Raw genomic sequence first — 16,554 nt, 5'->3', positions numbered from 1 at the left:
GTGCGCACACGTACAACCCTAAAGATAGGCATTTGCTTGCCCTCCTTGTCACGTGAGCTTACACACATGCACATATGGTTTAATAGGGAAATATTCTTCCAATAGGTTCTTGTTACATTTTTGCACTGATAGTTAGGAATGGATTAGCAATTTATGGAGGGATTTATGGACTCGTTATGTCAAGTGATTAACATTTGAGGAAAATATGAAAACAAATACCTACAGAGGGCACTTCCATTTGTGGTGCTGACTAAGAGATTGTTTTATATAGCGAATTCAAGTTATAAATCAAGCAGTCAGACAGTCAAATAATTTATACTTTAGTTGTGAGAAGTTTTTTGCTTTTTGAAATTTAAGCTTTTTTAGCAACAATGCGAGCCAAAATTAAAGCTTCTTTTGTAGCTTACAGTAAAGAAGATACATACAACAAATAAAGGACCAGTATCACTGAATCTGGTGTCAGGGAAGTGGAATTTATAACATCTTGAGCTAGCTTTGCCTTCTGTTTCTCAGCAGGGATTCATCCTGTGGGAGGCAAACTTTCAGGGTTTTTGCCTGGGGAGCATATCTTTTTATTTGCTGCTAGAGGCTCAGTAGAGCCCAGTAGCAAAGGCTGTAAAGGGGATTAATTGAATTATCATGTCCCCCTGCCACTCTGGCCACCCCCAATAACCGTGGGCTGTGCTGGCCATTTATATTCCCCCTGTGGTGGGGAGGTTACAACCTACCCCAGTGGATTTGTTGCTTCAAAGCTTCTTCTGGTAGCATAGACTACTAAGGTTTTATATAGTCCAAATCTTTAGATGCAAGGCACCAAGAGCATTAGCTTGTTCATTTTATTTGCAGGTTGCCATTTATAATTCTGGGTTATTGCATTTGTTCAGATTACAGTACTTATGCTAAACTGTTTTTGTTTTTCACTTAAGAATTACATGGATTATTTATCACGGCTATATGAAAGAGAAATTAAAGATTTCTTTGAGGTTGCCAAGATTAAGATGACGGGCACAACCAAAGAAGGAAAAAAGTTTGGTAAGCTCCCAAGAGACACATACCTTTGCTTTTAGTTTTTTGTTTGTGTTGTAATAAACAGTTATGGCAAATCATTCAGAGCCAACTTTGTAAATGACTGTTTTGTGCCTGAACTGGAAAGATGCTACATTTGGCAGACATGGTGAAAGTCAGAGGATAAATATGGGATCATCAAAAATGTATTAGGTACACTGCAAAAGCCCTCAGTGTGACACTTGTAGTAAATTAAAAGGGAGTAGAATGAGATAACTTGAAGAATGAGGCATGACACTATATATGTCACTGTGAGTGCAGATCATTGTTTGAGACCTAACAACACATTATTGTTTAAAAACTTATTGGGATTTTAACACTGAAGCAAATTTGAAAACAAACATTTTATCCAAAGAAAACTATTTGGCAGTGTTTTAGTGTTACTTGTGCTACTAAGAGATTTGTATTTTAATAAATACTTATGAGAGATTTTGAGGAAGCTAACTTAAACACTAATTCTGCCCATGGGGATGTACATACATGAGTTTCAAAGGGAGCTATGTACATGCATCTGAGGTTGGAAATTGTATTTAGTTTCCCTTTTGATGGGTGCATGTATCCCCTTTTGGGAAAAGGAGTTCACTCATGCGTATGAAAGGGAATCTGTACCCAAAATAATAATGCTGTCTAGCAGCAAATAATAAAGAAAAACATGTGAAAGGTAGATGGATTTGTATGTATTTTAATGTTTGGTATAGACATATGGCCTTTAATCTCTGATCATTTTACTATTGAAATGAAAGAATGCAATTAATTCTGCTTTGCCTTTTTTAATACAGTGAGTAAATCTTTGATGCACTTTTTCTGATGATATAGTCTATTTGTTAATATGCCTAAATTTGCCATAGCAGATGATTGAACATGGAGCACAAATGGTTCCCTAAGGTTTTCAGAAGAACAACTTGGGGCAGAAGAAGTCCTGAATCTTGAAATGTTAACTTACCTTATTGGTCAAAGTTTAAAAAATAAATAAATAATCCCCGCCTCCTCCCCGCCTCTTAAAATAACCCTATATTTTTTTCCATTATTTTTTTACTATTCCCTTGTGATCCACTTCGGGAGGAAACCACGTTATCCATAGTAATCATGTTCTGGACTTATGACACATTATTGTGAACTGTGGATAACAGATCTCTGTTTTAGAGAAAAGAGATTATTCACATATGTGAATTTAAAAGAGCCAAGAGAATTTCTATTAAGATTCATATTTGTGTAAACTTCGACTACATTTTTTTAAAGCCTAGCAATCTTTTCAGTCTAGCAAGAGCTTGGAGAAATTTTCTATAAATTTATCTAGTGTAAGATTAATTACTTTTGTAACAGTTCTACTTAAACATAGACATATTCTTTTATAGTTTGTCATGTAGCAAGCCAAACTGTTGCTTTCTCAGACCTTCAGTAAGCCAGGGAAGAACTTCCTTCTCCTAGAACATTCTGAGATATGTCCTCCAGTATTCATGCAGAGACTGAGCAGAATCTCTTTCTCAAGGAGTGAGTAGGCTTCAGTCTTTGCACAGAAACAGAACTGGCATTCTGCAGTTGCATCCATGGAGGAAGTTCCTTGCTACCCAACCCAGGAATTAATGAGCAGCTTTCATGGATTCATATCCCAGAATCATGGATTGTCTGTGAAGTCCACAAACAAATTCAACCTGAATTAGACCATAGTGGTAGTATAGGAAAATACACTGCTCTGCACTATTCATGTTCTTAATGTTATCCGTTGTGCAAAGGGGGGAGGAGAAGCATCTCAGATCTCTACAGATAAATAGTATTTCATTTTGCCTTTTAAATGTCAGCTGATTTTTTTTTAAATGAATGTGAAAACCTGTTTAACAATGCCGAATTAAAAAGACTTTGTGCATTTGAGGAAGTTAGTGCATATTCCTAAAAGATGTTTTGTTGAATTAATGTGCATTTCTTTAATAATGAAAAAATTACTGTGTAAGGAACAGACAGAGACTTTTTACAGAGTAGGTTGTGGGATATCAGACACTGGCAGTCTTTGAGCTGTGTTGGTGTTTTCTTGCCTTTTGCTGCTTTGCAATTTCTGGAATGAAGCTTCAATTTGAGCATCTTCAACGCAGAGTCTGCTGGGAGAATTCTTTTGGTGCTCTGTACTAGCAGAAGGCTCCTTTTTTGGAAGACAGTGACACAAAAAAGAGAGCAGTAAACTTCTGGGATAAATTCTTCCTTGCCTTAACGGGATGTATTTTTCTTCCTCTGTTAAAGCTAGAATCTTGTTATCTTCAGTGCATTTAAATACAATGAGCTGAAAGACTCCTAGAATCTTAGAAATGTAGGGCTGGAAGGGACTTCAAGAAGTCATCAAGTCGACCCCCCTGCGCTGTGGTAGGACCAAGTAAACGTAGACCTTCCCTGACAGATGTTTGTCCAAGTTTTTAAAGGATATCAGTGATGGAGACTCCACAACCTCCTTTGGAAGCCTATTCCAGAGCTTAACTCCCATTACAGTTAAATAGCTTTTCCTAATATCTGCCTTAAGTCTCCCTTGCTGCAGATTAAGCCCATTACTACTTGCCCTAACCTTAGTGGAGCTGGAGAACAATTGATCACCTTTCTCTTTATAACAGTCCTTAGCATGTTGGAAGATTATCAGGTCCCCAAATCAGTCTTCTTTTCTCAAGACTAAACATGGCCCTTTTTCTCAACCTTTCCTCATAGGTTTTCTAACCCTTTTATCCTTTGTTGCTCTACTCTGGACTCTCCAGTTTGTCCACATCCTTTCTAAATTGTGGTGCCCAGAGCTGGATGCAGTACTCAAGTGGGGGCCTCACCAGTGCCAAGCAGAGAAGGACAATTACCTCCTGTATCTTACATACAGCAATCCTGTTAATACATCCCAGAATATTAATCTTTTTTGCAGCTGCATCACATTGATGAATCATATTCAGTTTGTGGTTCACCATAACCCCCAGATCCTTTTCAGCAGTACTACCGCCTTGACAGTTATTCCCCATTTTGTAGTTGTGAATTTGATTTTTCCTTCCTAAGTGAAGTACATGTGCACTTGTCTTTATTAAATTCCATCTTGTTGAATTCAGACTAATTCGCCAATTTGTGAAGGTCATTTTGATTTTTCAACCTGTCCTCCAAAGTGCTTGCAACCTGTCCTAGCTTGATGTCATCTGCAGATTTTATAAGCATACTCTCTACTCCATTATCCAAGTCATTAATGAAAATATTGACTAGTACCAGACCCAGGACTGACCCCTTTGGATCTTTACTAGTCATGCCCTCCCAATTTGACAACAAACCTCTCTGAGTACAGTCTTTCTAATGCTAATACATAATGTACCATGTGACAACAGTATGTCTTACCTACCAGATGATACTTTGTTCAAGGGTGGTCCTTGGCTATATTTCTTTGTTCTGCAGTGCCAGTCGATGGGGTTAGGGATCAGGGAATCTATGAAGAAACCAATACCAAATATGCAGTACTGTGGTAAAATATAAAATAGTGCAGATAAAAATTAAGCTGGAATTAAATTTGAGTCTGACATCCTAAAACCGTCTGCGTTGATGCCTAGTTGAGAAATCTGTGTTGAAGAGCATTTGCACATCCATATTTGTACAATTGAAAGTAAATATCTGTCCTCTTAGAATAGGACCAGCTTGCCAGCTCCACTCTGATGGGGTGGTTCTTTGCGGGATTGTACACATACACATTTCACTTTTTGTTTTATATGTGTCCAGTGCATTCAAGTCAGAGACTTTTGCCAGCAGTACTTCTAGGTGGTGCACAGGCTCCTGCTCAACATGTGATCTCAGGAGAGGGCATAAAAGGGGCTTGTCCACTGTCTTCCTGGTCCCGAAGAAATACTTCACCCTCTCCAAACTGATAGGACCCCATTCTGAGCCAATGGCTACAATTTCATTATCTTTATTTTCTCTAAAGAAAGTGGTTCTTGGTGGCAGTCATTTCTGCAAGGAGGATTTCAGAACTTGCTCTCTTGGCTGACCCTCCTTTCATGGTATTCCATAAGGACAAAGTATCTCTTAGGCCTCACCCTAAGTTTATACCTAAGGTAGTGTCAGTCTTCCATTTAAACCAAACAATCTTTTTGTATTTTTCCTGACATGTTAATTTAAGGCTGAAAAAGCATTCCATACTTTGGATGTTTGTAGAGCACTGGCGTTTTACTTGGACCACACTAGGTCTTTCAGTTCTTACTCCAGGCTCTTTGTAAGCTATGTTGAAAGAATTCAAGGTCAATCAGTGTCATCTCCTTGAATCTCATGCTGGGTTTCTGACTGTATGAAGCTCTGCTACGATCTTGATAAAGTCTCTCCTCCATTGAGAATAACATCTCACTCCACTAGGGCTCAGTCCACCACATCACCATTCCTGAGCAATCTTCCAATAGCTGGTTTATGCAAGGCAGCAACATGGTCGTCTGTGCATACTTTTCCCACTCATTACACCATGATTCAAACCTCTTGAGATGATGCCAGCTTTGCAAGTTGGTACAATCCCTATGTAGATGATCCAAAGTCCTCCTCCCTGTAAGGGAATGTCTGAGGAATCACCTCCAGTGGAATGTGTATGTGCACAATCACTCAAAGGAGAAAAAGGGTTATTTATCTGTACAGTAACTATTATTCTTTGAGGTATGTTGTGAACATGTACCTCCCACCTTCCCTGCTACTTCGGACTTTACTTAAAGTGGTGCGAAGGAATGGAGAGATAGGCGGCAGACATGCCTGTTTTATGCTGTCACCTGAGAGCATGAGGTGAGCAGGAGCATATGCACCACCTAGTGGTAGTATTGGCAGAAGTCTCCAACTCGAGTGCAGTAAGCACCCATTCACCTCAAATGGAATGTGTATGCACAACACAACTCAAAGAACAATAGTTACTGTACAGATAAGTAACCATTTGGTGTTTTTGCGTCTGTAACTTGAAAAATTCATGCTCGCCAAGAATTGTTGAATCCTACTAACTTTTTTGCTTCTAGAGCATGTGTGCAAGTGCTTTCCACTGGTGAACTTAGAATCCTGTATCACAAACACAGGGAAATATTACCCTGTCACAGGGTACTCTAAACTGCTTACTAAAATGCAGTTTTTTGCTTGAGGAAACTGCTTATTTTATTTTTCAGACCAGCAGGATATTCAGGGGATAAACCTTTTAAAAATGAGGTAAATGTATGTAATGTAATGTTTATGTAAATGTTGTTATTGGTAGTGACTTTTTTTCTTAGCCTGGCAACATCTGCAAACTGGAAAATTGTTAATGCAACCTGAATGAAAAACACACTACTTCTCACTGTGAAAAGCAAAACTGAGTTGTCAGCAACAGCAATATACAATAGGCTGGCTGGTCTTATTGTAGAAAAGAATATTATTGAAAGGACTTCTGCAGTCTTAATAGATTTTTAGTTAAAGAGCTGGAAGATAATGCAGGTAGCCCTGATTCAGTACAAGTCTGCACAGGATTAATCTGTTTGCATTTCTCTTTGTTTGGTATCAATATGATTTACAGTTTATTTGCACACTGTTCCGGTAAACTGCAAATCTCATCCAATATCAATCTTTGCAAATAAGACTCAGTATTTTGGTGGTCTTTTCTGTGTTAAGGAGAATTTGATGTATAAATGTTTAACAAGTCAGAGTTTTCCTCCGTGTTTTGTTTTAAGAAAAATGAAAGTTTAATATTTTGAAACGTATACTGTGTTTTCCATGTAGTTAGAGACTGAATTTCTAGAACAGTAACTCCCCAACTATATGTGTTTGCAACTATAGTTACTTGCTGCTTATAGTTCTCTGCATGTTTCTTTCCAGCTAGTGCTTAACTTGCATCTTGTGCATGGTTTGTGCAAACTGCATTTTTAACTTGTCTTTGTCTTTGATGCTTGCAACCTAATCCATGCCAGCTACACTGCCTCGAAAAGAAAGCGCTGTCAAACAGGAAACAGAGAGTGAGTATGATTAGTGCATTAGTATGTATTGTCAATGCATGTGTGTCTATGTATAGGTGTAGTTATATATAATGGAAAACCCATTAACCCTAAAGCTAACTGTTCAGGGTGCAATAAGTATTTGTAAGCAAAACACATCCAAGAGATGTTGAACATAGTTGGCAATTATATTAGATGGAACATACAGAATGAAAATTAATAATCGGTTTCTCTGTGATTTTGAGATTTATGAAGATTTACGACAGCATTTTACTTGCAGTTTGAATATAACAGGAGATGTTTCTCTTTACTTTATTTTTGAACTGAGGTGTCTCATCATAGCAAGAGCTCTTCCTTAAGTCCTCTTCTCCCCCTGCCGCACTTTATTCCCAACTGTCATTAACCAAAAGAGTGTGAACTATGGAAAAAACAAGTCCAAGAGAATATGGAGAGTATCTTCAGATACTCAAGTGTTTGCTCTACTGTTTTCCTTTCAGAATAATTTCCCCACCGGCTCTCTTTGCTCTGTGTGCTGCTGGAAGATGCTCTTAAAGTATCACAACTGGAGTTCCCATCCAGCTTTCCTTTCAGAAAGGAGAGTACCTGCCCCAGCATATTTGCTATACTTGCTGGTCCCAGGTGCAAAATGTCCAAAGTGGCTCCTGATGTCAGTTTTCCTTTGTTATTCTACAATGCAGACTTAGGTAGCTGCTTTGTAATTAACTCTGAAAAACACTTAAATATTCCAGTTAGGCTTGTAATGAAGAAACGTGTATACAACAAAACCACTTAGATAAGGTACAAACTATTCAGTAGAAAGAATATTGACCATCTCTATGGGGACTAGGAGTGCTGTTTTGGATATACCTATATTTTTCTTTTCAAATGTATTTTATTCCACGTAGGCTACCATCTTTCATAGTTTCATTATTTCATAGGTCTTCATGGAAGTTCTGGAAAATTGACTGGGTCTACCTCTAGCCTAAATAAACTCTCCGTTCAGAGTTCAGGAAATCGCAGGTCTCAGTCATCCTCACTGTTGGATATGGGAAACATGTCTGCCTCTGACCTTGATGTGGCTGATAGAACTAAATTTGATAAGGTAAAACAAAAAAATGTAATGTAATATTTCTCCTTAGTTTTGAACTTTAGATAGTCATGAATCCACATTTTGTTTACTGTCTGAAAATGTTCGTTCATGCCCAGGAGTGTGTGTGTGTGTGTGTGTGTGTCTCTGTCTCTCTCTCTAATGTAATAATGTTTTAAATTCATTTAGAATGAATACATATATGTCAACACTTAAATATGATATGCATTGTGCATTTGCTTAAGACTCTGTAACAGATTTAGTTATGCAGACGCTAACTTTAACCATAGTTAAGATTGCAGTTGTTTTCATTATAAGCCCAGTTTTGCTGACCCTCCTCAAAAGTTCCCAAACAAAGGAATGTTGGCCAAAAAATTGGTGGGTTAAGTCTGGGACCAACTTATATTTTTTTTTACCAAAGATGAAGCGAATTGATCATGAGATACCTGAATTATGACACCTTCATAAGAGAGGAGTTCAGAAAGTATTGTGATGCGTTTTGTAAATTTGTTGGCAAATTGGAAAGAAGGAAAGAGAATCTCATTCACTAGACCATCCAGTAGAGATCTAGTACAGAAGACAAAAGAATAATTTAAATAAACACCAATTTCTAAAATTAACCATTTAAATGTCACTTGCACATTTACTTTGGCTGCCTTAAACTATGGCACCAAATGATTGCTGGAGTCCTCACTTTTTTTTTTTTAAATGGAGGCTAAGTCTGTAGCCCTGTCCATTGCAGAAATAGACCTAAAAATGTAAACCAGTACTTAGGGAGGATTCTCAATGGATAAGGGAAAATTTTCCTACCAAAACTGTATTTAGTCTTGCAAAATATTGTAAATTAAGATATATTTTTAAAAAGGAAGAGGGGAACCAATTATAGTCTTCTAATACTTTTTTGCCAAGTGCTATGGTGAAAATGGAAAGTGGGGAAACAATTAAAATTAAGTTTTTTATAGGATTATTTTAATTGAGGAGATGAATACCTTGTTTGTGTGTGGTGTTGTTGCCTGGCACCACCAATCCTTGCTAACTTTTCCTGTTTTAATTGTTGTTTTTTGGGTAACTGCAGTTTACCTGTAAGGATTTTTACCTCTAAGTTACTGACATACACTTGCAGTCATAACAGGTGTTTTTCTATGAAACTGAATAAAAATCCTGGTCCTGTCTGTGAAAATTAGTAATTTTGTAAGAATTCTGATATTCTGTTACAAGTCAACAAAAATAGATATAATCCCTTCAAATGGTTTGGTTTTTGTTTTCATCTTTTAATTATTTTAAAAAGTCCTCCGTCCTTTATTTCTACATGTAATCTTGCGTGTGGTGAAGAAATGTATACACAGAGTTATGTAATTTGTTGTGCTTGCCCAATAACTTTTTTGGATAAATCTTTCCCTAATTAGTTTCTAGTGATTGGATTTACTGCTTAATCTTAGTAGTGTGGTAAGCTTTAACAGTTACCATGCATTTAGTTCCTAAATACTTGCAAAGAAACTGATTTAGTTTACTGTATGAGGGTGACACAGTAGACTAGAAATGTCTTTGAAAGAGTCTTTATGGATTGGTGGTTGACAAATAATTTTAATAAATTAAAAAGTTTGCCAAAAAGTAGCTTCATTGTTTAATTCGATTTTATTTCAAAATAACTCAAGATCACCCTCTATTCCAAAAGTAAATACAAAAACTTATTTACCAATTTCACCAGATGCTAGTACTTAATACACACAAACTTTACTGTGAAGCAGTTAGGGTTGGCACATACAGAACATACCTGACACAAACCCATAAAGAAATGGTAAGTTAAGCCACTTAACATACCCTCTGTTCATCCACTCACAGGCACCCACCTTACCAGTTCCACAACTACAGTATTTGCTGCAGATCATGCACCAAAGTCTTTTGCTGTGCCCCACTCAATCTGTGCTTCTGCACACACCCCTTTACCAAGCTACCATGTGCCAACAGAACACACCGCTGCACCAAATGTCCACAACTAATAATATGAAACTGCAGCATAGTATTTGAAATTTTTTCCCAATATAAGAATAGCAGCTCGCATAGCTTCATCTACTGTGGATAGAAAGACTTCTGTGAACTACTTCCTATTTTCTTGTTCCCTGCAGCTACATATGTGGTATGATTGCTTAACAGTCTATAACTGTACCAGGTATGGATGCAATTTGTTTGGTTATAACCTTATTTGAAAAAGGTTGTAACAACGCTGTTACAAGCTCTCATGTGGCCAGATATTTAATGGCTTTTGAATTAGTAAATACTTCATCCTGTAGTCTTAGAATTCAGTTGGCAAACTCGTTGGGGCGGGGGGAAGGGATGGGAGAGATGGGGAGCATTCAATTTTCCTTTCTCCCCCTTCCTCTCCTATTTAAAGTGAATAACAAAGAATTATGTTTCACATGGTCGTAAAACTTTATATAAATCTACCTTTTAAAAATATGACTGTTTTACTGTTAGAACTTTTGGAAATCATAATGCTTTTCATTCTATTGCTTTTATATATGTTCAGGTAGAAATCTAGCTTTAGAGTTTGAGTGCAGAAGGTATTGTATGGAACAAGCTCTGATGCTTCTTGGGGTACCTAGGACTGCGAGTTACCTTGTAATCCCCTTGCCTCCAGTGAGAGAGACTTGCTAGTGCTTAATTGAGTGTCAGCTCTCTGACACCTCTGGCCTAGTAGGAACTCAATCTCATCAGGGCTATGCCAGCCCTTACTTTGGCTTGTATGTTAACAATAGGCATACCTCAATCGCAGAGCCCCTGTGAAGCACTCCCCTGTAATGGCCAGCCCCTAACCACTGGACACTTGCTGAAATTAGCAGGTTTGCTATCCTTAAGCAGACGTACACACCAGCCTGTTTGATTCAACTGAGGATCAGCTGTTATGTAACATCACAGCAGTGAGAGAGATTGATTGTGAAAACAATCATAATTTTATTATCAAAGGCTAAGGTTTAATGGATAGTGAGTAAGGATAATAAAGACAGAAAGATTACATACAAAACAAAATCAATACAAGCTTTCTAGAGACTAAACTTTACCAGACTAACCATCTGTCTAAAAGCAGACTTTATATTCTCTGAAAGCTTTCTTGCGTCATTTCTAACCTAGACTGATTGGGAACATGTTTTCATAACGCTGCTCAGTTACTTCTTCAGGTGCAGGATAAAGAGGTGTCATTTTGCCTTCTCCATCCTCCAAAATTCATTGTTTGTTCCCAGAGTCAGGATGACCCTGGTGGTCTATTCTCTGGCATGCCAACACCATGTTGACTTGTATGCAAATGGAGTTTCCATTGTGTTGGCTTAGTATACTTAATTTACAAATAAACTGAGGCAGACAGGTGGATATACATCCTTTGGCAGAAACCTGTTTATCAACCCTGCCTTGAGTCAGACTTTTTAAGAATATATTTTTATTGTGTGTCTATCAAGGATGGCAGAGTCTGCCCAAAAGTGGAGAGGCCAGGGGCCGGGACCAGGGCTCCCTGCCCCTCCCCTTCCATCCAAGGCCCTGCCCCTGCCAAACCGGAAGCTGGAGGAGGCTGGGAGCCATGGACCTTCCACCTGCTAGGAGAGGAGGTCCAGAGCAGCCCCCGGCTTGTGTCCGTGCCCAGGGCCAGGGTCCACGGCTACCCACAGCTGTCCACACACAGCTCTTACCTGGACTTGGCTCTGGCCAGGGGGCTGCAGCTCGGCCATGGTAAGAGCTGTGGGGCACCATGCTGCAGACCCTCCATCTGCCCGGGAGGGTCTGTGGGGGTGCCTTGCCATCCACGGCACGGCACCCCGCAACTGCCTGGGCTCCCCGGACGGGCTCCAGCTGCTGGCCTGGCCGGGGGAACCTCAGGGGGAAGAGGAGTAAAGTGGATAGGCCATGACCCCCGGCTCCTCCTATTCTGGTGCCACTGACATATATCTGTCCATCGTAACCTCTTGCATGCTAATTGCACGAACATTTCACAATGATATTAATGACCAGTGTGAACCCAGCTTTTATTGAAGACCTAACATGATATTCTTTATGGATATATACTATGAATGCAGTGTGCTAGGTGTAGCTAATTTGTTAGGCCTGTTAGGAGTTGTTGTTACAGAACAGTGAACCCTTTGTCAGCTGACATCCAGTGGTTCTTAGGATCACACAAGCAATGGAAAATAAATTAAAACAAAGAATATTGTTATAATTGGCTATAGTGCATTGAGGGGTGTGTGTATGGGTGTGTTTAATCAAATTATTTTGGTTTACTTTAGATCTTTGAGCAAGTTCTAAGTGAACTGGAGCCCCTGTGTCTAGCAGAACAGGACTTTATTAGCAAATTCTTCAAGCTACAGCAGCATCAAAGCATGGGAACAACAATGGTATGACTTATTTCAATTTAGCTAAAATGATATATAATCTATGAATGGTCTTTAACTACAAAATTGTTGTATTAGGTGTTGAAATAATATTGTGGCGATGAAGGCCCAGTTGCTACAAATACACATGATAACTCCCACTAAAGTCAGTGGAGCTGCTCATATGAATAAAGTTGTTCAAATGCATATGTGTTTGCAAGCAGAATTTTTTTAGTTTGCAAGTGAATATCAAAGAAGTCTAGAGTGCATAATGTATTTTAACCAGAATGTCTCAAATCCATTTTCCCTCGTAAAGGGAAATCTGAATTTACTTTACAATTAAACAGTGGAAGAAGAAAAAGTTGTAGTAAATTAGACCCTTTCTTTTATTTTGAATTATTTTCACTCTAAATATATTGTTGAAGTGCTAAGAAACATGGTATTTGGCATAATGGTGGCAAATAAAAGGGGGAAAATCTAGAATGTAGAAAACCTTTATAGCAGAGGAGGGCAAACCACTGCCCGCGGGCCACATCTGGCCCGCGGGACCATCCTGCCCGGCCCCTGAGCTCCTGGCCTGAGAGGCTAGTCCCTGGCCCCTCCCCTGCTGTTCCCCCTCCCACGTAGCTATGCCGCTGCACGGGCAGCGGGGCTGCAAGCTCCTGCTGCTCTGAGCAGCATGTTAAGGGTGTGTCGGCGGGTGCAGCGGTGTGGGAGTTGGGTAGGGGGTCCCGGGGGCAGTCAGGGGACAGGGAGCAGGGGGCAGTTGGATGGTGCGGAGATTCTGGGGCAGTCAGGGAACAGGGGGGGTTGGATAGGGCATCGGAGACCCGGGGGGCCTGTCAGAGAGCGGGTGTGTGGCTAGGTCAGGGCAGTCAGGGTACGGGGGGGGTTGGATCCCACCCCCATCCAGGAGGGGGGCAGTCAGGGGTGGGGAAGTGGGAGGGGGTGAAGAGGGGGCAGGGGCCACGCTGTTCGGGGGGCACAGCCTTCCCTACCCAGCCCTCCATACAGTTTTGCACCCCGATGTGGCCCTCGGGCCAAAAAGTTTGCCCACCCTTGCTTTATAGCTATGTGTGGGAAATAAAGGTAGACCTTCATAGTACATTATTTTCTGGGAATGTTCCTCAGCGCACAACTCTACAACTGTTGGTATTTTATAATGATTATTAGTGAGATTCTCTTTCTAATGATGCATCATTTTTCTTTTTTTTCCCTCAGAAGAAAGTAATTGTTTTCACCCTTTTAAGTATTTTATCTCTTACTGTGTCTTCTTCTAAGACGGTTGGATTTTCAGTTTTCTTAAGCTTTCATATGAGATGATAGTTCTTACGTGCTTTTTGAGAAAATGTCTATACTTACTTAAAACAGCTTAGTTGCTTCAAGGGATGTTTCAGCTGTGCCTGGAAGATGTCTGCCACAGAAAACTATAACGGCTATCTCTTTGTCCACATATAAACTGGGTTTCAAACTAAATTAAGGAACAATCATTTAACTATTTTAAGCTGTCGAAACTAAAACTGTCTAACAGAGTTTGGCTGACCTGTGCAAATGAGGCTAAGTTATTTAGTCTGAGTTTAGAGACTGATATTAGCCTAGGTTATTAAATTTGCATGTACACCTATCATGATTGTTAATACAAATTTGGGAGTTGTACATACAAACAGCTGGACAACTGAATAGAAAACTGAATCATAGAATATCAGGGTTGGAAGGGACCTCAGGAGGTCATCTAGTCCAACCCCCTGCTCAAAGCAGGACCAATCCCCCACTTTTGCCCCAGATCCCTAAATGGCCCCCTCAAGGATTGAACTCACAACCCTGGGTTTAGCAGGCCAGTGCTGAAACCACTGAGCTATCCCTCCCACCCCAGAAGGCAACCTGATTTGTAGAGGCTGTTCTTGCTCCTGTCTTGATATGAGTCCTTGTCAAAAAGAAACGTCATGTTACTTTGCAGAGAAAGTCTAGCTGATTGTGATTAAACAGTCTGCTTCTTTGCATGCAGACTGCACAAACGCTAAGGGTGAAATGCTGGCCCTATTGAAGTCATTGGTAGATTTGCCATTGCCGTAATGGGGCCGGGATTTCACCCATAGTCTTCTCTGCTTGAGTTTAGTCCAGTAGCTCATTGATGTACTGTACTTCAGTTTTTACTGTGGTGTTACAACAGTGTTGAGAACAGGTAAGTATTACAGTCTATGCTTGGAAGGCCTGTAGAGAACTGGGTGGAGATTGTCAACACCTCCCTTCAGGTGGTAAGTTGTTTAGCTTCACTTAAGGAAGCTGTTGTGTGGCCGTAGCTGTCAGCATCAAGTGGATATTTGTTTGAATCTGGCCAAATATTGCCAATATTTAATCTTCCATCTTCCCATTTCTTGAGAACACATCGGTGAGATATCTCTGAGTACATCACTGCCTCAGATCGTGTCAATGTGAATACAGATCTGGATATGGCAGAGGCTGCACTTGTGGCTTTAGTGGGTGATCTCTTTCTATGGATATTTAAAGATAAAGTGTTCATGCTGTTCTGTCGGCAGTATTTGATATAGTTTACTGCACTAGCTTATGAATGCTAACAGTTTTTGCCTTGCCTTATCTCCTATTAAGGGAAGATCATAGGGTGGGACAATGTTTTGCAGAGCTTACGGCAATGACAAAACCTTGAATAGAAAATGTTGGCTATTTAGTGGTGACCACTCTGTTTACGTCGAGATGAGAGGGTGATGTTAATGGTTCAGAATGTTATGCCATGGAGTGCGCCCAGGTATCTTGTCTTGTAACAGAGAATGAATGTGTGTATCTATTTGTAAATATCACCTTCAAATAATGATTGCTGCTGGTAACTGTTTTTCTTAGACATACCTACCAGTTTAATACAGAATTTTAGTTAGATAGGGATATAACTGAGTTAACTCCTTGCTTTTAAGATTCTTATTTATGTAAAACACCTGCATAATTCTTGCAGAATGAAGTAGAGGAAATGGATGGAGGAACTTTATCCCGGCCTCATAATTCTGGTGTTCCACAAGCTATATCATCTGAGTACGTGTTGATGTTTCATCATTGTTCATTCTTGAGGCTAGAGATTTATTTTCTGTAATGAAGTACAAATCTTTGTTTTTGTTTTTTTTTACCCATAGTGATACATGGACAGTTACTTTTGTTTCCTGCAGTTAAAATTAATGACTTCTACATTTTTCAGTAAACATTGAATAGTTAACTTGCATAATTTATACTTAATTTTAAATTTATTGCAGTTAAATGTGCCTGGATGGCTATGTTCTAATAAAACAATGTAACAACTCAATACCCCACCTGCTTACAAAATCTACAAGGAAACCCACCCATCTCTTTGTTAGTTTTGTAAAAATACCCAGGAGAGTAGTTTGAACTTTAAGCATGTGGAAGACAGATTTTCTATGATCTAGCAGGCATTGTGAAGAAAACATTTTTAAATGTAGTTAAACTGTAATTTTTTGACCTTGGCAATGTCCAATTAAGACTTGGCAAAAATTATTTTATTCTTCCTTTAGCCCCATCCCCTGAAAACCTTCATGCTCATTAAGGTTAAGTAAAAATGAGACTGTTAAATATCTGTACATTTTTCTTAAAATATATATGAAAGAAAATGTATAGTAGCCCAGTAAATTGTCAGATTTGTTATTTTTATTTTATTTTTTTTTAACAGGAAAGACATGATCCGACAGATGATGATAAAAATATTTCGCTCTATTGAGCCAGAGCTGAATAACCTTATAGCTCTGGGGGACAAGATTGATAGCTTTAATTCCCTTTATATGTTAGTTAAGATGAGTCACCATGTATGGACAGCACAAAATGTGGACCCAGCTTCCTTCCTCAGCACAACACTTGGAAATGTTTTGGTGACTGTCAAAAGAAACTTTGACAAATGCATTGTAAGTTCTTAATTACTTAGATTAAACTAATCATATTATTAAAGGCAGCCAACTGCTAGCAAGTTTTAAATGTAAGAGAACCCTAAATCTTAAATGTCTTTGGAGTTAATTTAAAGGTGGGGAAAAAAATCTTACCACTATGTATTGATTTTTAAATAAACACAAAATAACTTGGATGGAGTTGCAAAAATGTATAAATAATTGGTGGT

At 39.1% G+C, this 16,554-nt stretch overlaps 1 protein-coding gene across 4 annotated transcripts in view; it reads left to right on the top strand.

Moving 5' to 3' along the window:
- Positions 1 to 16,554, top strand: part of EXOC1 (exocyst complex component 1) — a 58,027-nt gene that overhangs the window by 28,108 nt on the left and 13,365 nt on the right. For all 4 annotated transcript variants that reach the window (XM_077815611.1, XM_077815612.1, XM_077815610.1 and 1 more), the window contains 5 exons: positions 927 to 1,032; positions 7,925 to 8,088; positions 12,345 to 12,452; positions 15,394 to 15,470; positions 16,117 to 16,345. In XM_077815611.1, coding sequence (XP_077671737.1) covers positions 927 to 1,032; positions 7,925 to 8,088; positions 12,345 to 12,452; positions 15,394 to 15,470; positions 16,117 to 16,345 — 684 coding nt within the window. The remainder of the gene's footprint in view (positions 1 to 926; positions 1,033 to 7,924; positions 8,089 to 12,344; positions 12,453 to 15,393; positions 15,471 to 16,116; positions 16,346 to 16,554) is intronic.

This window comes from Eretmochelys imbricata, chromosome 4, assembly GCF_965152235.1.
Source record: "Eretmochelys imbricata isolate rEreImb1 chromosome 4, rEreImb1.hap1, whole genome shotgun sequence".
In the NCBI taxonomy this organism is placed as follows: domain Eukaryota; kingdom Metazoa; phylum Chordata; order Testudines; family Cheloniidae; genus Eretmochelys; species Eretmochelys imbricata.
This window is presented reverse-complemented; position numbering and strand designations above follow the sequence as displayed.